This window comes from Odontomachus brunneus, unplaced genomic scaffold (genome assembly GCF_010583005.1).
Source record: "Odontomachus brunneus isolate Ranch 3 - 2012 unplaced genomic scaffold, Obru_v1 Obru_scaffold_144, whole genome shotgun sequence".
In the NCBI taxonomy this organism is placed as follows: Eukaryota; Metazoa; Arthropoda; class Insecta; order Hymenoptera; family Formicidae; genus Odontomachus; species Odontomachus brunneus.
This window is the reverse complement of record NW_022639594.1, coordinates 197,741-225,678: the sequence shown is the minus strand read 5'-3', so window position 1 is coordinate 225,678 and position 27,938 is coordinate 197,741. Positions and strand designations below refer to the sequence as shown.

At 44.7% G+C, this 27,938-nt stretch overlaps 2 protein-coding genes and 2 long non-coding RNA genes across 10 annotated transcripts in view; 3 read left to right on the top strand and 1 right to left on the bottom strand.

Annotated features, from left to right (window-relative positions):
* Window position 1: 1 nt before the first annotated feature.
* Window positions 2–19,055, bottom strand: LOC116850365 (ecdysone 20-monooxygenase-like). Of its 4 annotated transcripts, none has more exons than XM_032828567.1 (11): window positions 18,915–19,055; window positions 8,190–8,322; window positions 7,439–7,576; window positions 5,827–6,025; window positions 4,467–4,654; window positions 3,676–3,874; window positions 2,968–3,130; window positions 2,416–2,582; window positions 1,906–1,984; window positions 1,627–1,824; window positions 2–1,437 (listed from the first exon to the last, which is right to left on the bottom strand). In XM_032828567.1, exons 1-11 carry the CDS (start codon window positions 18,933–18,935, stop codon window positions 1,324–1,326), a joined length of 1,599 nt encoding a protein of 532 aa, XP_032684458.1. In that variant the 5' UTR covers window positions 18,936–19,055; the 3' UTR covers window positions 2–1,323. The 4 variants fall into 4 exon arrangements, with proteins under 4 accessions (XP_032684458.1, XP_032684459.1, XP_032684461.1 ...); XM_032828568.1 differs by lacking the exon at window positions 18,915–19,055 and adding an exon at window positions 17,583–17,730; XM_032828570.1 differs by lacking the exon at window positions 18,915–19,055 and adding an exon at window positions 16,178–16,314.
* On the top strand, window positions 8,224–23,888 carry LOC116850366. Its single transcript, XR_004379321.1, has 3 exons — window positions 8,224–8,346; window positions 9,375–20,237; window positions 22,648–23,888. It is a non-coding gene; the product is annotated as an uncharacterized LOC116850366 (long non-coding RNA).
* Window positions 23,889–23,899: 11 nt separating this feature from the next.
* LOC116850367 lies at window positions 23,900–24,664 on the top strand. The gene is made up of 2 exons (XR_004379322.1): window positions 23,900–24,169; window positions 24,261–24,664. It is a non-coding gene; the product is annotated as an uncharacterized LOC116850367 (long non-coding RNA).
* Window positions 24,665–25,574: 910 nt separating this feature from the next.
* Window positions 25,575–27,938, top strand: part of LOC116850396 — a 20,272-nt gene continuing 17,908 nt past the window's right edge. For 2 of the 4 annotated variants that reach the window (XM_032828630.1, XM_032828631.1), the window contains exons 1-3: window positions 25,575–25,943; window positions 26,015–26,093; window positions 27,668–27,765. In XM_032828630.1, coding sequence (XP_032684521.1) covers window positions 25,896–25,943; window positions 26,015–26,093; window positions 27,668–27,765 — 225 coding nt within the window. In that variant the 5' untranslated portion in view covers window positions 25,575–25,895. Of the gene's footprint in view, window positions 26,094–27,667; window positions 27,766–27,938 lie in introns of all 4 variants that reach the window. The other 2 variants (XR_004379335.1, XR_004379334.1) reach the window with 2 other exon arrangements.

Sequence of the window (27,938 nt, the reverse complement as noted above, 5' to 3'; positions counted from 1 at the left end):
ATTCGCATTGCATACTTCCTCATACTTTATTCACTACATTCAACAAGAAATATCTACATACGTTTTATGTACAAGGATGTTGCATGAACGATCCGTTTTCAAGTTGCATGAAAAACCGCGCTTCGACGGGGATGTTTTGAATGAGATCACTCGCCGGGGCACAAGCTCTGCCCCGATGCTTTCTAAGTAGCGTAATAATTCAAGAGGGAAGTGACGTCTTCCCTCGATAGTCAACGTTTAGCGGTTACTTTGCGTATAAATCTTTGTTTCTTCTTTCGTACAGTAACGTAAATATAACGTTCAGCCACAGTTAGTCAATCGATGCGCCGTCGGCGGATCGGCGACATCGGGATCGTCTCACTCTCGCCGTGAACGGACAATTAAACTCTGCAGCTTGTGGAAATAAATAATTATAAATTAGGATCGATCTCGCGCTGCTCTCTGTAGGGTATAATCTCGGCGGAATACCGGGTTACCGCAAATGAAGATTCCATTCTTCCACGCGGGTTAACTCAGTCGTCCCAGTTACAGATTTCAATAGTAGAGAAAAAATGTCTCCCTCAGGATCCGACAAATTATCAAATTAATCAACTTTCCTTCGCATAATCTTCCAACATAGCGATCACAAGATCGATATTCTCCGTGTGTACGAATACTTCAATTATCGCATTAATTGTCGCACCGTATTCGACTTACTCTTTCTCTTTTCTCAACCGTTCGATCTCATCTTCGCGCTATCTTTCATATTTTTATATTAATGTTATAGTTATCGTAGATAAAACTTAGTAGGGTTACTAAGACACCCGCGGGCTCGTTCGCGTTAAAAAAATTAAACACCGCCAGCCTATCTTCCGCGCAACCTCGGCCAATCGAGAGACACGAGAGGCGGCTTTGATTTCGCAGCGCGTAAATGAAAAGAAGAGAGGAAATAACAGAAAATAACGAGGAAAGAATTGACGATCGTGAGATGTGTGGCACGTGTGATACAGAGCATTGCAAGCACTGTACGTCAATGTCTTAAAAGGTAAGGGAACCCAATTGCTTAAGCTAAAGCGCTTAAGCTAAATATAAATACAATAACATTAGCAATTAATGACGAATACCCTCGACGGACGAACGAAGTTCCTCTTTCAACGAATTAAAAAATATTACAAATAATACAAACGTAAAATAACTAACTCAGTTGAGAAATCAATCGGATGAAAAACTGCGCGCGCGCCCATTCGAACCGGAACTTGCGTGAGGTACGACTCGGTCCGCCTGCGACAATTGATCCAATTGTCATTCGCGGACGATCGTGAAATTAATAAATTCAGGCTCAGGTCATTCCAGCTCTCGATCCCGAAACCCGATCGACACGGGCGCTTGCGGCGACAAGATAAATTCAAACTGCAAGTCGAGCTTGTCCTCTGCGACGATCTCGAATTCCCGTACGATCTAAATGAAAATCAATCAATGACACAGACGCGGATAACAGTAATTTCTGTAGAAATCCCTTAGAAATCCCTTAGAAATCTTTTAAAACATCATCAATTCACTCCGATTTCACTAAGTTTCTTCGTTCTCTTTTCGCGTCTTTCCCTTTTTTTTCTTATTATAATTTCACTATACTCTGTGCGCGCATACCTTCGCTAGAATAAGCTCCAATGCGAGGTCCGCAAATCGTTTCCCCGGACATATCCTTCTACCGATGCCGAAAGGCGCCACCAGTAAAGGTGACATAGGCACTGTCGGTCTCAGCCATCTCTCCGGCTGGCACTTGGACGCGTCTTTGAAATTCTCCTCATTCATACCCGCGATCCACGTATGCAATAATACTACTGTCTGAAATTACAAGAATTACGAATTGCACAACCCTACGTTCCCACAGTACGCGAATATGCATAAGCGCAACTTAAAACTTACTCCGGGTTCGAGGCGATACTCTTCCAGCTCGAGAGGCTCATCTAGTATGCGGGCTATGCACGGTGTCGTGGGCATCATTCTGAAACGTGAATCAATCACGTCTACGTAACGTAACGCATTTGCGGATATCTCATATTGTGTGTCAAGGAAAAAAGAAAATTTCTTGTCTTGCTGCTACAGATTTTGGAAATCTTTATCATCGATTAATGTGGAAACTCGTCCCCTCTGAAAAAGGAGTTCCCGAGTCCGTTTGTGTCTTTGATACGTAAAGTTATTTTTTGACGATTATAAATCTACAAAGAAAAATTCTGAAACGTGCATTAGTCGAGTTTACACAAGGTGAAACGGTCACGAATATTATGCATTATCATGTTACGACGCGAAAAGGGAAGGAATCTCCGGACCTATTTGTGCCTTCGTAAGATCAGTCGTTTTCACGACTGTAAATTTACGAAGAGAAACAATTGTGTACGATGACGTATGGAGAGATAGACGGTCATTAAAACGTACCTATAAGATTCCATGATGCAGGCACGCAGATACTTCGCCTTTCGTAAATCCTCAATCCTGATGTCGCAGCCAGGAGGCGCCAATGACCGCACCTCCTCATAGAGAGTTGCTTGTACTTCAGGGTTCTTACCGATCATGTCGAAAAGATACATCAGCGTGTTGCCTAGCTGCAAAAGCGCAATGTGTGCGTGTTTTTAAATCTGCCCGTCCGATTAAAGCCCCAAAAAGATGTCAAGATGCAACTATAAAATGTGAAAACTAAATTTTGCTCGTGACCGCGTTATCAAGTCGGTTTTCCTGCGTGACAATATATATTGGGGGCTTGCAAAAGTTGGTCGGATTTTTAACCGTATTTTTTTATTGATAACAACGAAATAGGACATGTGTAATCAAAGTATTTGCCATCATTATTCACTAATGTCTGCTTTTATCTTTTCAGGTAAATGTTTAATTCCGCGTCTGTAATATCTGTTAAATCCGTTAAATCAATGAGACCATTGACGATCCGACTTTCGCAAGCTAATATATTAAAATGTAATATAATGTCCTCACTGTGTGTATGCCCGCTGCAATAAAATCCACTATAGCAGCTTTCTTATCCCTCATGTCGAGCTCCTTGTGTCGTAAAATAGATAGGAACACCGCCTCGATAGAATCGTCTTGGGCGTCATCCACTTTCTCCCGCATACTCGTCTCAATGAACTCCGAGATGATGCTAAGCAGGAAGAAAGGAACGATGAGATGGTCGATTCTTCCTTAGCAAGAATGTCGAGGAGGATTCCTAATCGTCACGAGCATTTCCGACTTTCTTCAATATTAAATATCTTTAACAACGCCAGGCGTCATATAAAGTTATCATATTTTACTTTTCAAGTGGAATTCCATTGGGAAAAATTTAGAGAATATATAAGATTGTAAAAATCGATCAAGCTATCCAATGTTAAAGCACAAGTAACGTTTAATCTAATTGGTATCCAAATTAAATTACAAATCAAAGTATCAAAGTCAAAATAAAACAGAAAGCAAAGCTTTTTACCGTTACCTATTTGCACCTTTGAAACTTAATCTCGAGGCTTATCACTTGTTAAATTTACAGACCATTCGTTCCTCGACATTTTTGTTCAGAATAAATCGAATCAGTCGAAGAGCTCATAGACAAAAGGCGATCCGGGACACCCTGTATAGTTGTCGAATCGGGCGGCGATTTAATTGTACGAGACGCCAATCAACCGTTTAATATCGCACCGACATCAAACGTACTTGTATATAGTGTCCTCGCTCTCTATCAACTGCCTGTACGAGGATGTCGGCAGCAGCTTCCAAAATGGCAAACCGTAAAAGGCATCGCGCATGGCTGTGAAGTGGACCCTGAGCGCCTCCGCTAATTTAGTCGTGAGCATGCAGCTAGAATCCGGTTTAAGGAAGCCCAAATGACGTCCCAGGATCAAGGTACATGTGCCTGCGAGCGGAGCGAGAAGTGTCACGTTACTGGTGACCGATCGAGAATTGTCATAACCTCTCACGCGCACGCGAGGACGAGGTACTTCACCTCTTCGACGAAACGATAAGAACATTTTGGAGAGAACAGTCTCTCGAACACGACGCGAAAAAATCCTCGCCGGATGAAGCCTACGGCTTATTTGTTTTACGCATAAATCGTGATTTTCGTGACATTTAAACGATGTTACAGATGAAAGTTAAAAGAAGAAGCATTAAGATCGACAAGATGTTCCTTTAACACATATCCATAGCAATTTTTAATAATTTATATCAATACATATCAATACCTATTAATACTTATATATTAAAATCTATTAATATATATATATATCAGTATATTTAATGATTAATATCTATAATAAATTAATAATTAAAACGTCGAGCATACTTCATGTGCCGACATTGACGTCACGCGAATACGTGTCCCGTATACCTAGGATTAATTAACAACAAAATGAATGATCAACTAAAGCTTTCGGCTAAAAATCGTCCGCGTTAAAGCGAATCACCCGACAATTCGTGGTACGCGAGGAAGCATACCAACGACTTACTCTCGAGTCCCATCCTGTGAGCTATATCCTCGAAGCCTTTCACGGTGATGCCCGTTCTTCCTTTGCGAATTAACTCGATGAAATCGTCGGTAACAATATTGAGTGCAGGAAAGAAACTGAACACAGTACTGGCACCGGTGAGTTCGGACGTTAAAGCTGCCCGAAGGTTATGCCATGTCACGCCTTGTCTGTCAGAGTATCACTAATTAGTTGATCATAATTCTCGTGTCCCTAAGCGATCTTTATTTCGAAAACCACGATAAACAGTGCGATAATCGCAGTTCCGCGGACTAACAAATGTATTTTCCGTGTTTTCCGTTCAATAGTCAGATAAAGAACCACACCACAACACGAAACTCTCAAAAACAACGTCTCTCTTTTCACTCTTCCATAAATCACGAATTAAAAAGTCGAAAAGCTCGTTTCTAAATCGTCCTAAGCCCAGGCTTGCACGAAGTGAATATTATCGGTGACATCGTGAAAAGTTATAGAGCGAATTGTTTGAAATGTACATTTTTAACGAATATAAACTGTAAGTGACGTTACAAGAAAGGAAAACTTCATGAAAATCTTTATCTTTTTTATTATTCAAATTTAAAATGTGATTTTCTCTCTTTCTCTCTGTCTCTCTCGTCAAGATTTTCTGATTCATTTCTTCATATTTTAAAGCTCAAGCCTAGGACGGATATATAAGCTCCTCGCTCATGACTTCTGACGCAAACGCGATCATGACCTCTGACACAAACGCGACGGTGCGCCCTTCTAACAAAATGATAAATCTTAAAGAGTAGTCTCTCGAACACGACGGATAAAATCTCACGTCGGATAAAACGTCAGATTGCAAGCCCGTCGCTTATCTTTGTTACGTATAAATTATTATTTTCAATAAATTTAAATATTATTACAACAGGAAAGTCGATAACACTTCTAAAAACGTCTCTTTATCTCACAACACGAAGACCGATATAAAAGCTTCTTCATTATAATGAAAGAATGATTCGCTGCCACCATCATCAGCGAACGGAAGCGGCGCATAACGTGCGAATACGCACGCGGTATTTCTCACGTGGTCGATAATATTGATAGCACCTGATAACACACTCGGCCGATTCGAATCAAATCAATGTGGCGATCAGGGTGTCGACCCACCAGACTTTACCGCGCAAGTAGTACGCGAGTGTAACACCGATCCAGAGTTACACGTACCGAAATTACACGCGACCTTAAACTTGATCTCGATACGGCGTGGCGACGTAATCACGCCGACAAAGAGAGAATGAGAAAGAGAGAGGAAGAGAGGGGGAGAGAAAGAGTGTGAATATGAGTACCCGTGCGACCAGCTATAACCAGCTTTACTCACTCATTGACAATGCCGTAGTTGGTGTAACGATCGCGTCGTGTTCTCCGGTAGTAGCATATGATTTCCTGCGGAGGACGAAGCGGGTATTTCGTGCTCCGTCGGAGAACGGTCTCGATGTCGTGACGGGAGAACAGGGATATCACGAGGCGGTTCCACAATGCCTCCTCCTTGCACAGCGCACCATATCGCCGATTCAGATCTACTCTTGAATCAGTGATAATAAACCATGTTAAAATATCATATACCGACGAACATCGTGATACGTGATTCCCGTACGACGAGGACCTTACCCGTCTAGAAACTTGTGTCATGCTCCTGATTAGATCAATGAGTTATCTGGTTTGTATAAAGTGGTGTTATCGGATCATGATTATCAATGAGATTCTAATTATTAATCATTTTTATTAACAATAAAGTCTTGATTGACGCCACACTGCGTCATATAATTTATAAGCATCCGATAATATATCATCTTATAGAAACCAGATAATTGATTAGGATCAACTCGATCAGAATCATGGGATAAGTTTCTAGTCGGATAACAGCAATCCGCCAATCCATGCTGCGATCTATTGGATATTTGTCTTTGCGAATCGTCGAATTCGCCATTTAGCACTCAGACCAAATCAAAGATCAGATGGAAAGAGATGCAATTTACTTCTTGTTAATTTTGTTAACAAATCTCTTCGAGTGAACTTTTATTCATTTTGAGCGAGATTTCACTCAAAGAGATTTAGAGAATGTGTGTGTCTTATATTTTTTTGCATTTCTAGATAATGTTTGCAATTGACTTGACTGGTGTGTTTTTCCAATTCTTTGCTTGTTATCACAATTCTAAATATAAACATTAGCTTAAAAGAGTACGCCAAATAATTCCCATTAAATCTTCGCCTCGTCTCGGTGATAACGAATCTCAAGGAAGTAAATTTATAAGTTTACACAAATATTAAGTGGCACAATCGAAGATAACTGATGAAATTCGAAATAGCTCTGTTCATTATATACTTTAAATCAACGTGACATAAGAGGATTGTTTTTTGACTACGGTAGCAATCTTTTTCCTCCTTTCACTCTCTCCCTCTCGCTCTTTTTCTCTCTCTCTCTCTCACACTCTCTCTCTCGCCCTCTCGCAATTTTAGCAACTCACTGTCGATAAGATACCGTAAGTATCTTTGACCCTGACCCTCTAAAGATACGCGCGTGTCCCGTACGCGCGGTTCAACGGCGCGCGTTTCTCTCTCTTCTCCTCCTCCTTGTTTGTTTCTTTTCTCTTTTCTTTTCGCAAGACAGGCGCATATAATCGCGGTCGAAATCGAAATTATTAATATATTCGCGAGTCGAACAGGAGGCACGGCTGTTAATTAGCACATAATGAACCATTTTCGCACGCGTCATCTCGGTCCCCTTTTCTCCTTTCTTTCTTTACACTCCCCATCTCCCATTCTCTCACTCGTTCTCCCTCGCGCTCACTCCCTTCCTCGCGTTCACCGCGGCGCAACCTTGAGATATCATTAGCACCGGTCGAGCTGAAGAGGCGCACAAAGAAAGCCTAACAGCGTCTAACAATGAGGAGCGTCGCGATCGATAAGGGTGCGAAGGCCAAAGTCCTTACCTTTGTACGCCTCGTGGATCTTGTTCATACGGTAATTGCCACAACAGGAGTATATCCACCTGGTGCCCACAATCGGCAGGGCAAACGGGCCCGGCACGTCGCGCGCTGTCTTAAACTTCCTGCTCTTGTCGCGTGCATCTGCGAATAAATTTCAGAGCGTGCCGAAAAAATTTCCAGGTGGATACGACGGAAGTGATTCGCAACACCGTTTTTCTCCAAAGGATGCTTGCCCAGGTGTAAAAGCTTCGTCGCGCTTCTTCTACGCGCCGCTTCAGGTTTTGAATTTTTCGTACAGGGAAAAAGCGAGAAGTCTCTCTCTTTTTCTCCCCTTCCAAGGGGAGAGAGTTCAAGGCAATCGCGGCTATTTTGATTAATAAACATTACGAAATTGTGGTAATTTCGTTTGCGACTGTGCTCGACAAAGCTTTTGCGTTGGTATAATATCATCCTCCTCTTATCCTTCGCACGATAAACACAGTAGTATCGACGGGAAACGAAAGAAAAAATAAATTGTGAATTATCAAGCGTAATTAAATTATCACAATGACGTCAGAGCGTTAAGCAGCTGATCGCTGTGAAATAAAACATAAAGTCGCGAATTCGAAGACGCCACAATGAAGAGTTCTGCCAATCGCAACCAAGAGGTTCACAATGACTTTAGATCATGCGGAGAAAAGGAGCAGCAAAAAAGGCACAGGTGCGAAAGCGCGAAACACGAAAAGAGGAGAGACGTCGTATCTTTTTTGCTTACCGTAATTGGCATTATTGTTCCTGTTCCAAAACCACCAAGGTGGCCGGCAACCGGTAGCCAGCACCAAAATCGTGAGCAGTATCGTTGCGATTGTCTCGAACCACGCTCCGGACAGCATCTTCCAATTGAAATCCTGCACCAGGAGATGAAATGATCGGTAAGGAGATGTGTGTGCGTGTGCGCGCGCGCGCGTCTCTCTTTCACTCTCCCTCTTTCTTTTTCGCGATCGCGATCGCCGCCACCGCCGCCGTCGCCGTCGCCGATCGTCGCGGATTCCGCGTGGCGCGAAGAATAATTCTCTCTTATCGTGATCGCGCAAGAGCCGCCCGCCGCCGGCTTCTCGATTATCTCGTTACCGCGCGCGAAACACTTGTCTCCTCGCGCGCGAGCATGTCTCCGTAGATATAGTACGGCGCGTAAGTAAAACGTCGAGAGCATAAACCTCGCTCGCGCGTTTTGAGTCATTATTTGGACACACACTCGCCGTCGCCGTTGCCGCCGACGGGCGTCTGGAAGAGGAGAAAGAAGGCACCGAGCGACTTTCCACGATGACGTCTTCTTGGTGATTCGTTCATAATTAACACGTCGACTGCCGCGGGAGTCCGCGGTGGCCCGCGCTATAATGTCGCCGATTTATTATAATATCTCGATTTTGATCACGCGCAAAACGCCTCGAAGTTTTACACGTAGAATTCACAATTATTCTTGAAGTTTAATTTACATAGAAAACGCGCAACCAATTGCCAATATACAAATGAGATATATAATCAACAGAAAGAGTCAATGAAACAAGCTGTCGAATTTATTTGTCGTTTGCGTAGCTTTAAATATCTTTATGGAACATATTTTATATATTCGCGTCGAATATTTAAAGTAGATATTCAAATCGTAGTCATTTACAGTGCCTTGGGTGATTTAAATTTCAGTCGAGCGTTGAACTGAGAATTAGCGTAACAATCGACGTGTTAATCTCCGCGCGCGTGAAGGGCTTGTCACTCGGCCGCGTCGGTTTTTCGTTCCTACGCTCTCATTTCCCGGCGAAATTCATTTCTCTCCTGGCCGATCGACTCGAATTCTCGATCCTCGCGAATAAATACACGCGCTTATTCAACGAGTTACACGACCGGTCGCGTTGGTGGACTTTGTACGCCGCTCAGACTCAAGACAGGAATCTCGCTGTTTCAGGAAATCGCGCAATCGGGACGTTATTAGGGATTTTCACGATCTGACAATCAGACAAACAGAGAAAACAGCGTTGGTCTCGCGAATCGTCCAGTGGGCCATGCCCGTCCAAGGCTGGCAGATACCGAAAGGGTCCACTCAAAAAAAATGGTCTTGCAATTATAGTAAAATTTATCTAGATACGAGAAATTAGCTGAGATGGATAAATGATTAACAAACGCTGCGATATCGCATGGATCTTGTATTTAATCAATATAAATGACAGAGACAGAATTTCCACCTGAATTATTTGTAAAATTTAGCAAGGAACTTCCTCCCTTTCTTTCTCTGTGCCGCCCATTCAGATTAAAGCTAGTCACGTTTCTTATAACAACTGACTGTGGCAGACGAAAAAGACTAGCGACAGGAGACAAACGAATATACAATCCTCACACCGACCTAAATTTGCCTGCGGATATTGCTGAAATGCTACTGCAAATTCTACGTATCACGAAGAATCTTCCAGCAGATATAAAAGACAGCGGTAAATTCCAACTGTGACATTTAGAGTTCCACCTGGATCAGCAAAACAATTTTTTGAGTGGGGTATCGAGAGACAAAAGAAAGGATGATTTGAATGGTACTCGCGAAACAAAATAAAGAGTACCCACGGTAAGCGCTCTCCCCCTCTGTGGTACGGCCGATAGAACGACAGGTGTTCGCTTCTGGCAAGCCGCAGATTTCGCGCGTCCGACACTCGCTCGAGTCAGTCGCGATCGACGAGGGTTTCTCGCGGCGGTTTCGCGCGAGAATTCAACGAGGCGTCACTCGCGCTTCTTCGATTCAGCACTAGGATACGGTGCGAGACGGTGGTGCGAGAGTAGGAGGAGCCGCGAAGCTCACGCATTTTCGCGATCGCTAATTCTCACCGATGGCGGAAAGAGGGAAAGAAAGTGAGAGGGACGAAGGGAGAGGTACGAGAGGAAAAGGGGAGTGCAGAGTGCAGAGTGGACGACGGAGTAAAGAGCGAGAAAGAGCGGACAGCAGCAGCCGCTCGCGGATCTTTTCGCGACTGACTGAGTGCCCCAGTGTTATTTGCAGAGACCGCGATTCTCTTCTATTTACAATTCACCGATAACGCGTGTTGCCCCGATGATCCCACTCACTTTCCTCACCTCTCTCTCTCCCTCTCCCTCTTTCTCTCCCTCGTCTTCTCTCCGCCCCGCTCATTCTGAGTCACCGGGGCTCGGTATCGGAGCTGTTACACGGATCGGGGAGAAAATAGTTAAACGATATCGCGATAACCGTGTAATTGCGGGCCGCACTTGCGATGCCGTACAGTAAGTAACGAGGGGTGAAGGTTCGAACGATCTATATACATATATTATGTACCATGTGTATGCACGCATGTATGTTACGCATGTATGTAACGCATACACCACTCGACGACATTCGCGACTCGGCCCGATGATTTGCAACGCGTAAAGCTCAGATACGCGTCGCTCGCGAAAACAGTGTCCAGGGTAGCATTCCGTTAAGGGACGTCTACATTGGAAGTAAATAGCAAGAAGTAGGAAGTAAGAGTAAGAAATTCACCAACCACGGTCGAATGTGAGAAGAATAATCAACTATGATTGGTCAATTTCTTATTCTTACTTCCTACTTCTTACTGCTTACTTCCAATGTAGACGTTCCTTTAGACTCGTGGACCTCAGAAGGATATTCCGTAGGACCGCAACCGCGTAGTCTTCCTCGTCGCGAAATCCCATAACCCAATACCATCAATAACCCAAGGCGGATTCGACTTTGTAGATTCCACGTCCAGGTAAATCGGAGGGAGCGCTCGTACGAAACACAGTAGACAGCGGTTGTAGTTCGGAAAAGTAGAGAAAATCGCCGGAGAGGAAAACATCGGAGGTAAGAGATAGGCAGGCGATCTGCCGCATTCCACGCCCGCTTCTTGTAGCGGTTTCCACGAGGTAAGTTCCGAACCTCTTGACCGGCTACATTGTTCGTTCATTAATGACGTTAATTAAGCACACCGCTACGTAAGAGCCGTCTCGCGCTCTGGCACGGTATCCTGTGCTTACCTGCCGGCGATGGGAGTCTTCAGGGACGGTATCTCCCTAAGAACGTATTTGCTGTGTGTATGTGCACATGTGTGCGCACATCGCGGGGGAAAATTAACTCCGTACGTTTCCGTAAGCAAATTTGAAAGCATGTCCTTTTGCGATTTTTTTTATTAACTGGTTGCTCCAAAAGAGAATACCAAGTACTTTGTTGATCTTACAAGAAAATTTCTACATTATATTATTATTATATATTCTATGTTATATAAAACAGAAAATGTCTATCTATTTCTTATAAAATTTCAACTCTTTGACCGATCAGGATGAAATTTTGCACGGTTACTGTCTAGAACCCTGCGGAAAATATAGCCTACGTAAAGCCTGGACGCATATCCCACTCTCCTCTTTCCCTGATTTCATCCCCTTGACACTCTGTGATAATTTAAGTTTATATGTTCTAGATATAAGAAGCTCGGATAGTTTATAAGCTAATTATATTATTATTATAAAAATTTCGTAAAATTCGCGCAAGCTAATTTGCGATCAATGCCGGCTACCAGAAGCGCGAATTCAATGTCACGTGAAATAAATCTGCCACAGTCGCGATCGGCCTTCTTCCTTTTGGTTCACCTATTTGTGCAGGGTCCCGCGTGCAGCGCGCGAACCTGTTTAATCTACGCTTTACTACGAATGGACTATTCTTAGCTCGCGCGCGAACCAGAACTGGCGATTTTCCGATCGGAATCGAGCTTTGGATCGAATCTCTAATAAAGGTCTAATAAAGAGCGGAGCGAAACGTATCGCTTTACATATCTCGCGGAACCAGTCCTACTGGCGAAAAGAAAGAAGATAAAGTGCCCGATGCGGTTGTCGAAAGCTCCCTTTTCTCTCTTTACCTTTCTACATATCTCTCCCTATACGATCTCTATTTTCCGCTGCGATACGCGCGCGGGCTCTCGCTGAAAGTGAACCATGCGCGCGAGAAAGAATCGCGGAGACGCCCGAGAAGGAAAGAACGCAGATCGGCTGCGAATTATCGCCGGGCAATCTGTCTTGAGAAAAAAATAACAACGGCGTAATGGAAAAATTGGATAACCATGTATGTAATTTAATGTTTTACATAATAGAATGGCTCGCCTCGTCCCGGAAAAATTACATGCGGCCTACATAATAATTAGATAATAATCGCTGAATTAATATATGTAGCGTGAACACGCGTGCGCGTCGCACATGCATAGATTCGCGTGGCACCAGATGAGATATTTTCGTCCCATTAAATTGGACAAATTTCACGCTGTGGTGCACGCACGCACGCACGCACGCACGTACCGGGCTCGTATTCGCGGCGTAGATAACGAACGCGCGGCTAATTGTGTGCGAAGACTTTGGAATGGCAGAATGTCGCCGCCGCCTGCCGAAGTAAATAAAGTATTATTGCTCCGGAGCAATTGAGAAAGCGCGAGAGACGAAAGAGAGAGAATGAGAGTGAGAGAAAGGCGGGAGAGAGAGAAAGAGGAAAAAAAGAGAGAGAGAAAGAGAGAAGAACGGGGAACGGGGAAAATAATCGGCTGGGATGCGCTCGATTACGACTCGTCACGACGACGACGATCACGACAACGACGACGACGACGACGACGACGACGACGACGATGCTGATGATGATGATGAAAACGACGGCGGTGGCGACGACGACGACGCTGATGATGACGATAACAACGACGACGACGACGACGACGTAACTAGATTGTTATCTTTTCCTCTGACAAACGCGTTTCTCTCCAGGAGCGCGAGCGCAAAGAGTGTGCGTCGTGTAACTTAGTAGTTTATAATTTTATATCAATTGCCTGCTACGTAAGACCACTTTCAGTCAGCTGTGACGTGTAATGACAGCCTCCTTAGCTCGTGCGGGCACGGTTTTCTCTCGAGGAAAGTGCCTCTCGACGCAGCGGCTAGATAATTTTTGAGGGTATACGATCGTACACGGTATTTCCGTGGGTTTCATGCGCTAAAAATTAAGATCGGGAATCGCGAAACGTCTAGCGGTATTCGTACGGTATTTGTATACAAACTGCGTACAGGACGCACACAGCAGCTTGTCCTGCAATATTTACTCTTCTTGTCAAGTCGGCCGCGTGCTACGGCGCCATCGGTAGACATTGCAGGTTCGCTCTTATGTTTTCAAGTGAGACAGTTTGTATACAAGCGACTTCCGCACAACAAATAAATCGCTCGAGGTAAATTCGACACTCTCTCCCTCTTTCTCTCTTTTTCTTCAGAGCAACCATCTGCGTATTCCGTCCGTGTAAGAGTCTGATTTCGTTACCGGACAAGACAATGGTTGCAAAGCTGCTGTCACGCCTTCTGGTAGCATCATTCAAATATTCGCTATTTAAACATCACACTTAGAAATATCGTAATTTAGACATGTAAACTGCACGCGCGTCTTCGGATGTCTTGTGTACAGTTTTCCCAACAAAATAAACATTATTATTATGATATCCATATAAAAGTGCAACTGCACCTTTGCATGCACAAATCGAAGTTAGAAAATTAAGAAAAAAAAATGGTCAGTTTTGTTATTTTGTTAGAACTTTATGACGGTCGATTCTACCTTTTTTTCAGTCACCAATGGAAAATCTCCCGGAAAACTGGTTCATTACTTCGGCTTATTAAGTAACTTAGTAAAGTTAACAATTAGTAATCCGCTAATGAGCAATTCGCGGAAATTTGCGGTGCGCACGGCGATTTTTCGCCACGGTCGTCAATTAAAGGAACGACACCCCGAGAGGAGCTTGAATAATGTTGTGCGCGCGCCTCGTTAATAATACAGCTACGACTGTAATCTATTCTCGGGCGCCGCTCAATCATAAATTTTATTGCTTAGCGTTACTCGGCGTTTTTTCCCGCAATACGTGTGTGCGTGTGTGGGTGTGTGTGTCTATGTGTGTGCGTGCGTTGCACGGTATCTCCACGAGCGGCTATCAGCTAGGTATGAAATGAATTAATTACGTTCTATTTTCGCCCGTAACACATTGTATTTATGTATCCGCGGATCATTAAACACGATTTTCTCTATGTAACGGTTCGGCTCAGAGAGAGAGAGAGAAAGAGAGAGACACGACGAACTGCGTATCCGCGTTAAAACACACCGTCCCGCTCCCGACTAAGATCGGCGAGGATTTCCCGCCTGGAAAATCGTCTCACGCAATCGTCTCATCTTCTCGATCAAGTGAACTAGATCGGTAAAAATTTCGTCGCGCATATGTAACGCTTAATACGAGACGCGATAGCACTGTGCGTTCTCTCGCAAACCTCAAGTAGAAAAATTTCCAGCAAAAACTGGTCACTAGCCCGGTTAGTTTTTACTGGCTAGGATTTATTAGACAGTAACTATTCGAAAACTATCGACAGGAAAATACTGACCAGTATTTCTTGGCTCGTTACCGGCTCGAAAACTAAGACAATAAAAAATGGTAGTTAAATTCTGGACAGTTTTTATGTTCAATAAAAATTCGAGAAGCATTTACTAGATAAAAGAAAAAAATTATTAAAATTAATAATTAATTATCATTAATAATTAAAAATAAATTAAAAATGAAGCTGCGATATCATCTCAATAATGAGTAAATTTGCGCGTGAAAAGATTCTATCTTCTGAAACACAAGTTTCGCATTATTTTTATATTGAATAACAAAATATAATGTCCTCTATAAAATCGAACGAGCACTTTGCAGAGTTTTGTACAAAAAGATGTTTGCTAGTCAGCAACTGACTAGTTTCACTGTCCAGTTACTAATGAGGCAAGCATCGCCTAAACTGACTCGAAACCAGCTCTAGTAACCAAAATTGAATAAATTAAAATTCCTGGCCGAGCTTATGTCGGCCAGGAAGAGGTCGTTTTTTTCACTCGGGTTATTGGTATTGCTCGTTGGTATCGTCGCGCGATACAACGAGGCAGAGAGGCGGCGTGTTTACCGAAAGTGAAATTGACAAAGCGTGAGCGCAAATATCGGCGCCCCTTCCCGGTGCGTCGCGGAAGAAACGCACGAATCCAGACGCTGGCGACTGTATTATCGCGCCGGGCGACCTATTTGTCGGACCGGCGACTATTTGCGTTCGATAACCCACCGATAAGTACTTTCCCTACTTGTATTCGCACCGCGATCCGGGAGCGGCGTAAATAACACACGCTCGATCAAGGAAGTCTCGGAACGAGCGAAGAGCGTCAGCGAAAAGGTAGCAGCAGGAGCGGCGCTCTCGTTCCCCGCGAGATTCGCGCTCGAATTTCGCCGGCCTAGGCGCTCTTTTCGGCAGTTACGTAACGAGGAACGCACGAGCTCGAGAGAGGAAGCTGCCGACAGAATTGAATTTGTGCGATCAAATGGGGGTCTAATTCTTAGTTGTGAGACTTAAGGCTCTTCAAGCGAATCCGCTTGCAACTCCGAGATAATTAAAATTCGTTTCAATTCAAGTAAATTGACGTGAAATTTACTTGAAGTCAATTTTCACGAGAAGCGTCCTTTCCGCGCACAACTCTCTCTCTCTCTCTCTCTCGTCCTTCGGATTCCTCAACCTCCCCGCGATTCTCCACGATCGTTTTCGAACAAAGCAACTCGTCGGCATCGCTGTGTGTGGAAGCCACCTCCAAATACGGTCCTTACGATTTCGAGTTTCCGGAACACGCGGTAAACACGCGGGTATATAAAGGTGATGCGCGCGCTATGCGCCGTGCACAGAGACCGCGCGAATTGCACTCGCCGTTTCCGTATAACGTTGTTCCTCCACCTCTTCCTCCTTCTTCTCTTTCTCCTCTTCTTCTTCCTCTTCTTCATCTTCGTCGTCGTCGTCATCGTCGTCGTCGTGACGTGGTCATTCGCGAAATTGCGATTCCCGTTTCGCGATTACCGACGTTTACGGTACGGTCTATTCTCCGGCCGTGTACGTAATCGTTCGCGCATCGGAGCAAGTTACCACGCGTGTCAACGGCACTTAACATTCCGCAAGTAAAATGATTGACCGCCGCGACCATCTCGATCCGCGAATGACCGGTCGCTCGACATTGCGAGCGCCGGCAAATTAAATGAAGGGCTGGCCGGAAAAGCATCGGCGAAGCGCACACGGCAGCGGACACCGCAGGAAGAAAGCGTGACAAATTTTTAAAAAGAAAAGAAAAAAACGAGAAATCCAGGAGAGAAAGAAACAAACGCGCTGATTTTGATCGGAAAAACGAAAGTTCGACGATCAAAATGCAAAAATAAACGGTTTCGAGACGCGCTTTGTTCTACTCGCGAGTACACAAAACTGTTATTCAAGGTTAACGATCGCGAATGAACATTTAAACATCTACCGTGTACTTGATGAAAAAACGTCTGTTTAGCAAAAGGTGACAACAGATACAAACATTATGTTTTTGTATCTGTCGTTTTTCGCTAAAGTTATCTCTTTTTTTCTTCTTCTTCTTCACCGGAATCGTCACCTTATCCCTTTCGTAGGACAAATTCAAATTCAACGTTTCCGTTTAGTCAAGTCATTGACTTGAAATATTTTATATTGGCGTGGAGAATGAGCGAGGCGAATGATCGGGCATCTCCATCCGACTAATCACGATGACCAATCCTGATTACACACTTTTGCACCTTCACGCGCGTGTAGCCCGAATAACCCGTCGGAGAAGTCTCAATACGAATTCGAATCCGGATCGATCTGAAGTCAAGTCCGAGTCGATCAACGACTTCAATCTCGTTCTTTGCGTGAGACCTCCTCGCCGACGTTTCCTTTCTTTCCTTTAGAACGCAACGCGGAATCCTCAGCTCGGGTCCACGCGAATCGCGGAAGACCCATTCGCGCAACATGCTCGAGCGCACTTTTGATCGATCGATCGTAGCTTTCCGTCGCGCGGAAAATTCAAGCCCGCTTTCGGCCGTTGGATCGCACTCTTGACGCGTATTCGAACACCAAGTACGCCCCTTGTATTCCAAGCTTTAGCTTGAGAATCCGCGCGCAAAGGCGTGAAGAGAACTTACGACCCCGGATTTCCACGAGGCGGAAAATTTGAGCGCGCTTCCGCGTCGCACGCACGCACGCACGCACCTTCCCACAACGGTAGAACAACAACAACAACGACGATGAAGACGACGACATCCGCGTTAATTGCCATAATTACCATGACGTTGTAGCTCTGGCACGACCGACAACACCTCGCACCTTGTCTCGCCTGAAGATCCTTCTCTTCTTCTCTATATCGATCAGCGGATCGTGCGCATAGCCCGTGCCCGTCGCGCGCGCACTATCTCTCCGGCGACTTATCCACGCCGAATTATTCTCTCCTCTTCGTGTACACGCCGCGGTTCGGCGACGATCGTCCCGAGCCGATCGGCCGATGCGCGCGATCGACGCGATCGGGAGTCTCACGCTCTCGCTCTCGCGCTCGCGTGCGCGCACCGCGGACCCGGAAATCCCGAACGCCTCGCTCGCGTGCTCGTGCCACAGGTGGTGGTGGTGGTGGTGGTGGTGGTTGATGGCGATGGTGCTGGTGGTGGTGGTGGTTGTTGGTGATGGTCGGGTGCCGGGATAAAAACGGACAGACGGCCGCAGGAAGGCACACACGGGCCGTTCATCTTATAGGGTGTCTCGTAAAAAGCGGGATCGCCGCGGCAGGAATGCGTTCTTCCTCGCGAGCGAGCGCGCGACCGATCAGTCGATCGATCGATCGATCTCGCATCTCTCTCTCTCTCTCTCTCCCTCCCTTCCTCCCTCCCTCTCTCTCCTCCTCCGTCCTCGCCTTTCGCTTGACGAAATTTTCATAGGAAAGCCGACTACCGCGCCGGGAACGCGATCTCGCGCGTCACGCTTTTCGCGGCATTTCCCGCGGTATTTTCTTTTCTTTTCAACGCTGTGCGAGCTTAAGGACACACGCAGGTGGAACTTTTCCCTCCTTATTTCTGTCTCTCTCTCTCTCTCTATCTGTCTATCTATCTTTAATTGCGCTTACGTTCTGGCGCGGCACCTGCAGTGTTTCGAAATATGTAACAGCGTGTGTAAGCGATAGCGTGATTAAGTTGCTATTTATTTGTGTTAGGATGACGTATATCACGTGGAAGAAATTAAAACTTCGCACGGTTAAGTAGAAGCTAAGCACGCCGGGCGATTACCGTTGGATTCTGCAGAGAAACGTTCTCTTCTCTATCATGTCAGATAATGAACTCTAATCACAATGTTTGTAATTAACGCAAATTACGTGTATTGACACAGAAACGTGCAATTTTACAAGATTGCAACAACGTTCGCGTCTGAAAACTTAGTACGATTAATCTTATCGTGTCTCGTCGTTTATTCAGACACACCGACATCCTGGTTCGAGATTTATGAGGGTCCTTCGAAAGACGTGAGTTGTCGCATGTCCTTGACAATCTTGACGAGGTTGTAATGCTTGACGGCCGCGTGGTGCGCAATCAGAGCGCGAAACGCGTTAAAATGTATCGAGGAAATCACTTACGGACTTCAAGCGCGTTATCATCCCCGTCGTTGTCGTCGTCGTCGTCGTCGTCGTCGTCGTCGTCGTCGTCGTCGTCGTCGTTGTCGTGATGGTGGTGGTCGAGGTCGAGATTCAGCTGTTGGCACTAATAACACGTAACCGGATTAAATGCGCGCGACTTTGCGCGCGACACCTACCGCGGGAAAATTGAGGGAACCAGAGGGAAAGAGAAAGAGCGAAAAGCAGCCGCGTGGTCGTCTGCGAACTGCCGCGACGACGACAACGGTGAACGTATATACCCTGCTCGTCGAGCGGCCGCGGCGGCACTGATCCCAAAAAGTTCCTCGGGAACCCTCGCGTTTTCCAAAAACTCCGAAAGCGCTGGCAGGGGTGGAGGAGGTGGAAAGACCGAGTCGGCAGTCGATGGAGGTGGAGAGACGCTGCGGAGGAGCAGAAGGAAGAAGTGGAGGACAGGGAGACCGAGGAACGAGCTGGTTAAGAAGAGAGGGCCGTGGATCACAGACGGATGGACGGAGAGGGACACGCGGATGCCCGGTACCAAGGGAAGGGAGGCAAAGCCGCGGGCCCGGACTCGAGAGTGAGAAGAGAAGCGGCGCGAGAGGCACCAGACTGTGAAGGAAGAGCGGAGAGCGCGAAGAGGAAGAAGAAGAGGCGCCGAGGAGAAAACGAGAGAGAGAGAGAGAGAGAGAGAGAGAGAGAGAGAGAGAGAGAGCTAAGAGGAGAAGAGGAACGCGTGTCCGGCGAATGGAGCTTTAATCGTCGCTAATTGCCGTATTGTTCAGCGGATCGATCGGATTTATGAATGGTGGCAGCGAGCGCGCGAGTGGACACTAGCCATAACTAAAGAGATCGAAGAGGAGGAAGAAGAAGATGATGATGATGGTGATGATGATGATAATGATGATGATGAAGATGATAAAGAAAGAAAAGACAGAGATCCCCATTTCTCTCTCTCTCTCTCTCTCTCTCTCTCTCTCTCTCTCTCTCTCTCTCTCTCTCCGTGTCTCTTCCTCGAGAAGAAACGGGATGCTTGAGGCCCTGTCGGGTTCGTCTCGACACTCTCGGAGACGAACTCTCTTATCTCCTCGTCCTCTCTGTTTACATGCCCCGTCGTGCCCTGTCCGGTCCCGCGACATGGTTGGCTGCTACGCTGGTGGGGCCCATGGGTTCCAGTGGGAACCCACGATCGCGGTGGGGGTTCCGGATGACGGACTGCCCGGAACGGATAGCAGCAGATGGCGCTGAACGTCCCTGCGACGAGGAAGATTCACGTTGCCGCTGATCGGCGAGATGATACTCGGCATCCGCTGTGCACGGGATGCTGTAAGTATCTTCGCTCCCTCGCATTCCATCTCCTCTCTGTCCCTCTCCTCTTCCTAGACGAAAGTAGCGTTCGGGTCGCCGCGAGTGCGTCCGCCTTCATGAACTTCCCTGTCACATCTTCCTCTGTCCCGCGAGCCGCAAATAAGAAACACAACGGAAAACAGGCTTCTCCGGAATTTCTTCATCGGATTTCGCTTTCCCTTGTTTTTACCTTCCTTTCTTGGACGAAAGGATTCATCAAGGTACAACCCAAGATCGTCCATGAGTTTCCTAATTTTATCTTCGTTAGATAGACTTTATCTTCTTCCTCTTTGATCGGAGACGCAGAAGAATTCTCCGAGACTCGCCTTCATACTTCAGTCCTCCTTCTTTTCAGCGACGAGCGAGGTACAGCAAATATCTTTGCCCTTGACTTCGCTTCGTCTCCTTCCTTTTCTTCCTGTCGTAATGTTCCTTTCCCAGAATTCCCCCCCAGACATCACCAACGGCGAGAAGGCGCCCTAATTTTTCAGACGACCTTTAAACACGTCTCGGGATCACTTTTGGGCCTCGATAGTGTTTCTGCTACTGACATTATAGCTTTTATATTTCGTCTTCTCTTCTTCCACTTCTCCCAAGAATCCCACAATACAGCACAAAACGCAGCAACATCTGTTTCAAGGGACGTGTCGGGAAGTACGGTGAATACAATGAAATTACTGAGATACAACCGGCCGCAATTAATTCTTCCCGTTCCGACATACTCGTTTGATGACATACTGCAATAATTTCTTCAACGAAACCAGTCGCGCGTATTGAATAAAAGAATAATAGTAAAATTTCTTGAGTCATATCTTCTTTGAAGATAAAACAGAAAGAATTTTCAACGATAATTCATAATTTCCGGACGCGGGGTTTAAGGGTTAATTAACGCTACGAAGAAACAACGATCGCGGGCCGCGACGAAAAAATCGAGCATGGATCGAGAAGTTATCGGCTCTGGTGCAGCGTGCTGCTGACCTTTAAACGTAATCAATTATCCCAGAGAGTAGACCGATTAGATAAATCTGAGACCATGAATATAGACTTCAATGTGCTTCAATGAACTTCACAAGCCGAGGCGATAGGAAGCAAGCTCTGTCGCTTGTTTCGGATTTGAACCCGTCGACCCGCGCGAGAACGATCTCGTAGCTTTAGAGAAGGGTCTCTAATCACAACGAGAAGAGTACGAGAAATACTCTCGAGTGACGCGATAATCCCAGGCCCGCGATGACCCGATATAAGAGGTCACGGCCATGCGAGACGGCACCTAATTTACGCGTCCAAATCGACCTCGCCGTCTCGCGGTGAATTTACGCAATCATGCGTAACGGCCGTCAACCGGATCGAAATGGTCCTCGGTCGTCTCCTCGAAGGGCGTAAACAACTCGAGGCAAGAGAGGCCGAGCGAGATCAAGAAGGGCCAAGAAGAAGAGAGCCAAGAGAGATCAAGCGAGACTCCCGAGAACCGGAGCAAGCAAAAAGCAGGCTCACGCTTAGTGAAGTATCAGCGCGATCTGGTAAATCTGGTAACAATATTTTACTTTGTCGGGAACAAAGAAAGAGAGAGAAAGAGAGAGAGAGAGAGAGAGAGAGAGAAAACGCTAATAAATAAATTAGGTAAATCCGCTGATTCGAGCGAGTGAGAAGATTACAGTGTCGCTGGAGGATTGTTCATTATAATAAATGTATAAGGCAAATGTGTCACGTTTGAGAAGCAAAGGTGCGCATATTATAATTTCAAGCTAACATTTCCTTATCAGAAAAAATGTTTGTTATGTCATCGGCACCTTTTGTTCGCAATACCGATTGTCTAGCCCAATCTCAATGCAAGAGTCATCGCTTACTTCGACAGCTTACTTATCACGGGCAGCTGTCATAGCTGAGATTATGTGTTTTGACAATTCGAACGTTAAGTTGAGTATTGATGAAAAGGATTAAAAGTGAATGAGAGAGATTGAGATAAAGTGAAAAAGAATGAAAGAGATTGAAATCAATTGAGGATTAAGAGGGAATGAGAGACATCAGTAACTTATGCTTTGCGTAATTTGTCAGTAAAAAAAGCATATATGAAATTAGTAAGTTGCACAATAATGCCGTGTTCCTTGGTCTTTGTAAATAATTTCTTCTAACGCTTGAAAAGCATTGAAATCATGTAGTTTTCACGTATGTAACGTCTTTTGAAGATCATAAGATGAAAGAGAGAGAAAGAGAAAAGAAAGAGCAGATCTTTCGTCTAAAATATTTAATTGTAATTAATTTATATAGTCGAGAAAGCTGAGTAGTAAGCGTTTGTAGCTTTATTACGCAGCTTTATTACGATAAAATTCAAATTTCTATGTGAGATAAGTGAAAAGTCGTAATTTCAAACACACTCCCGTCCATTTTTCAGATTTGACATAAAAGAGGTGCATTCGCTCTGGGGAACTGTTACCGGGAAAACTCCAACACGGCTTATTTCCCAAGAGAGGACCGCGGCGCGGCGATAAAGACGCCGATAAAAGAAGGCCTGTACGGTTCGAGGGTTAAATATTCATGTCCCGCCGATATCATAATAGTGTAAGATGGCACGGTGTGTCCGGAGTGGAACGGACGAGACCGCATAGAACGGGCTAGACCGGGTCAGGGGGAAATGATGTAGCTCTATCGCGTGTAGGGGGCGTGAACACGTGGAATGAGACGTCGATTGGAACTCGTTTCGAATCGAACAAAATAAAACGGTCGTGAGCGCGCCGGGACGGCATAGGCCGCGCGAGAGATACGGTATGGTATATGAGGAAGTATACACGAAACACCGTAGAGTCTCTGGATACGAAGAGTCTCGCTGTTCCGAGCCGAGGTGAGTATTCGAAATCGCCGCTCGCGCGAAGGAAACGTCATTTTTCCGCGAAATATTGAACGCTACTGATCCGTCTCGAACGCGCATAACGGGTGAAACGCGCGACGCGCCGTTCCATTTTATTCGATAGTAAGCACCACCGAGGTGGTTCTCGCAACTTTGTAGAGCGCGTTCGGTAGCAATGTGTGGGCGCCCGACTATATGCGTATAAATAAATGTAAAGTATACATATATTAACGACGGGAGCGCGCGCGCGCGCGCACGATTGGGTTATTCTCGAAGTGCACGGTGGTACGTGTCGTTCGTGTTTCTCCGATTGCGTATACGCCTGGCCGGAGCTAAGTTTCCTTAACTAGGTTCAAAAATGCGCCGCAAAATGACTAGCGATTTAATAAGCGACACAATCGATTTCTACGATCTAACGCGACCTCCTTTTTAAACGGCGATTCGACCCAACCGGCCGAGGAAGTATCGCAATATGACGGTTTTAACCCCGCGCCGTTCCGTTAGCGTGACTTTTTTTAACCCGTTTTCATTTTGCAATATCTAAGTAAGTAGGTGTCGCTCCCGATACGCAAATCTCTCGAACGGCCTTTCGTGCGCGTGCGCGCGTGTACGCGCGGTGACATTGTCAAGTTCCAAACGTTAGAACTTTTTTTCAGCCGTACTTCGCGCCGTGCGCAACTTCGCTTAGAAACCAGTTTTTCTAGTTCCCCCATTTGAACGAATGTTAGTTAGTTGGTGGAGATTTCTTTTTTCTCCACTTCTCTCTCTCTCTCTCTCTCTCTCTCTCTCTCTCTCTCTCGTGCTCTGTCTCTCTCTCTCTCTCTCTTTTTCTCTCTTTCTCGAGACGACCGACAACGATGCGTGAATTCAGTCTCGAGAAGCGCCGTCGGAATCAAGGCGTTCGAGGAGAAGAACGTGCGAAGAATTCTTTCTCAGCGCCAACGCTAATTTATGAGCCGTACCGTTACCGCGCGCAATTAAGGAGGTTGTTGAAAAAAGGGCGCATCTCGTGTCCTACGTAGCCGTGGACGCGCGGTCGTCTCTTGAAAAGCCATCTCCGATATATTACGTAAGATCGCCGTGGAATGTTGTGTCTTTTTAACGTGTAACACGTATTCTTAATCTGAACCGTACTCTGAGCTCGAAAAATGTTATTCAAGCGTGAGAAGAGAACACGGAGGGACCACACGAAAACTCACGGTTCCATCAAAGAGACCCGCGAGAGTATACCACGATTTACAAAATTTCACTAAAAAAAAAATCGAAATAACTCGAATTAAACAAATTGAATTTCAGAGTTATGCATGGCAAACTGACTTTACTTCTTTCGACAAAATTTTATCACAATTAAGGACAAACTTGGAATTACGAATGCGTAATGGAAATGCGAACTTGGAAATGCATATTAAATATGTCTGTCTAATCATGTGTGTCAATTAACCAACTTACAATTATTTATCAAAATAATATTAAATTTGTAAAATAAGTTTTGTACAATTTGATTCAATTGCAATACGACTTTGCAACGAAATATACGTGACCCTTGGTTTCTTTTATCCGCTTATTTTTCCGAATATCATTTTACGTTCAAACCGATAATTTCGGAATTTCCTCCCTTTCCCGTTTTTCGGCCAGGAGCATTGAAACCCTGCCGCTGCGAGCGACTGAACGCTTTATGAGACGTTATTCTTTCTTTTCTTTCTCCCCCTTCTCTCTACCGGCTTTCTCCACTATCTACCGACTTAATCTATGTAACCTGCCGGATGGACAGAGGAATTATCTACGGGACGGGACAGAGCGCGCAGAAGAAGAAAAAGAAGAAGAAACGCCGGATGCTCTATGGATCGACCGGCTCTAGCCGCGACAGCCCCGGCGAGTAGTGCTTTACGACGCACTACGGTCCGCCGCGATACCGCTCAGGTGAGGTAACGTGCGTGCCGAACGCATAAATTGTAATTCCGCAGGGTGAGTGCATTCTGTATTGTTCCCTCTAATAAACCGGGATAAGCGGGAACACGAGCGCGTGAGCATGCCGGCTAAGAACGCCCAAGAACGGGAGATAAATGCGGCCCGAACTAATTGCGGCCGGCTTTTTCTCTAACTGAAGCACATATTGTCGCGCGACGTTATCAGCATGTGAAATGAAGCTAAATATATAAATGAGAGAATAGGTATGTCTTTCCCTCTCTCTTCCTTTGTTTCTCTCAGATGTCTAAAATAGGACGCCGCGGGAATTAATCGGGATAAACGATAAATCGAAGCAAAAGTGGATTAAGTCAACATTATGTAAGACGACAAAGTCGTATCTAAAGACAAAACTCGATAACAGTAAACTTATTTTTGCCGCGCACGTTTACTTTAAAAACCTTTCAAATTAATTTCAGATAACCTTTGTTTTTTTTCTTAAGTTTAAAATAAGAAGAAAATAATGAAGGAGAAAGAGAGAGAGGAAAGAAACGTGCGAAGACCCTATCTCTTAAGAAAAAGGAGAAAATGGAAGTTATCTAAGTCCGGAGCTCTGTGAAATATCTCGGTGACTTTGTCGACATTGAGACGATCATCGTCGTCGCTTAGTTTCCCTTCTATTACCTGCGGCGGGGAAGGACACCCGGTAGGTCTAGCACACCCTGTATGCGCGCAAACATCTGTTCCTGTGGCGCAAAATAATCGCACGCATAAATAAACCACGACAGAACCGCGGCGTGCGTGTCTCACGTGAAGCGGGCAGAAAAACGCGACTTCACCGTTCACGATTCGGAGTGCCGAAAAAGTCGCGGCGAGCCGAAGCTCTCTCGATGAAATCCCACGGAGCATGCGATACTCCGCGAGACATTCCGATATGCGTAATGCCTATTTCAACATATATTAACAAATATTTATATCATTGTAACATTGTATCACAGCATAATTTTAGAGTAATTTCGCGAGGAAGTGGTTGATCTCGAACATGACGTCGAATATTCAAGACAAAAGACAAAGTGAGATCAAGGCAGGTTAGTCTGTATTTATTATATAATGAGAATGCGTCTCATTATACTTATTGTCTGAAAAAAACGGTAGAAAAGAAGTTCCCAAGTGTTCTCCTTAGAATATATGTATCCTTTCTCGAATTCTGTGATAAAATCGAGGAGATACTGCAATTAAGAAAAAAAGAAGTGCCTGAGTAAATTTTCAGAGATCTTGAAATTTTGTAATATTTTCCTCCATCGTGAGTGAACAAACTCAGATAACTTGTTATTAATTACGTAGAAAGTTTTTCACGATTCCGAAATATACCATTCTGCATGGTAAAAATAATTTTCATTGATGAAATAATTAAAATCGATCAAGTGATCAAATAGAATAAACTCGCTAATGTGTAATCACATGGAAGCTGGTGCTAAAATTCTGAAATTACGGGACCTGCTTCTCAGCTTACCCTAGCAATTTATCATGGGTAGAGCGATTTCTCTTTCGCAAACTACTTCGTTAATCTTGCAAAATTCATTTGAACTTGCAAAGAACACGCGCACAGTGTGCAATCTCCGAATCGTCTTGAAACGGTGAAAGACGTCTTATCGCGAGCAATACGTCACACTTCTCTGTTGTCTGCAAGGAGGCCTATGTAATGTAATCGCGATGAGGCAGCCAATTAATTTCGGAGATATTTTTATCATTCGCGCTTTCCCGTGGATGCGTGCACCGAGCGGACAATCGATCATGTCCGAATATATGTGCCATACTTGTTTCCACATTACCACGTTATCCGAGCCAGACATGTGATTGCTAAATCCAGAGATTTAAGAAGAAGATCTATCAGGATATTCTCGGGATTATAGACTTCATTATGTAGAAAGTAATATTTATATAAAAATAAATGGCCAAAGAACTGATTTTGTAGTTTGTTGTGTATTGTCTGGCCGACTGTTCACTTATTTGCATAGAAAAAATATTTAGTAGAATTAACTAAATTTCTAGCAAAATATAAACGAACCGGAAAATTCCAGTTTACCAGTTCCGAAATTATCAAAATTTTTAGATATAGAAAATTAAACAGATTGGGCAGTATGCGATGTGTATCGATAAAATAGTAATAATAACATATAAGAGAGGTTATTATCACTAACATTACAGCAAAATTTAATTTTAAAAATTTGATTTTTATTTAATTAAAAAAATATAGTTTTCATAACCATAGTTTATAATAATTCTCTATGTATTTATAAGTTACAAATAATTTTCTTTCAGTGTAATGATTTAATTACGAAAAATATGATTAAAAAATATAATTCAAAACGCGCCTATTTTCCGCCACGCTTTATCGACTCTCTATCGGCCGATTATACAACCGATTTTTCAAGTGTAATTAATTATTTATACATTATGTGTCATTTAATGAGATTTAATGAGACAGTAATATCATAACATCGGTTAGCGATGACCAACACGGCGTTCAACGTGATAACGAGAGACTTTTGCATTCTCAAAATGCGGATAAATTAAAAATTATAAATTAGACAAGAAACGAAACATGTTCTCAAATTCTCGAGGAAATACATTAGTTTTAACCGGTTTGTTTGTCTTTCAGTAAACTCACGCGTGAGACGCGTTGTCGATGTTTACCGAAACATGCGGGGTCGATGGTTTTTCAAAAAACGAGTCCACCTCATTCCCTTCCCTTTACAGGTATGTTAACGAAATTGCCAGCTCGTCTCGACGTCGCAGCCGTCGCGACGTATTCATAACTCCATAAATCACAAGATTTTTGTAAGAGAAAGAAGCTCACTTCAATTAATAGTCCGGTTCCCATCTCTCTCTCTCTCTCTCTCTCTCTCTCTCTCTCTCTCTCTCTCTCTCTC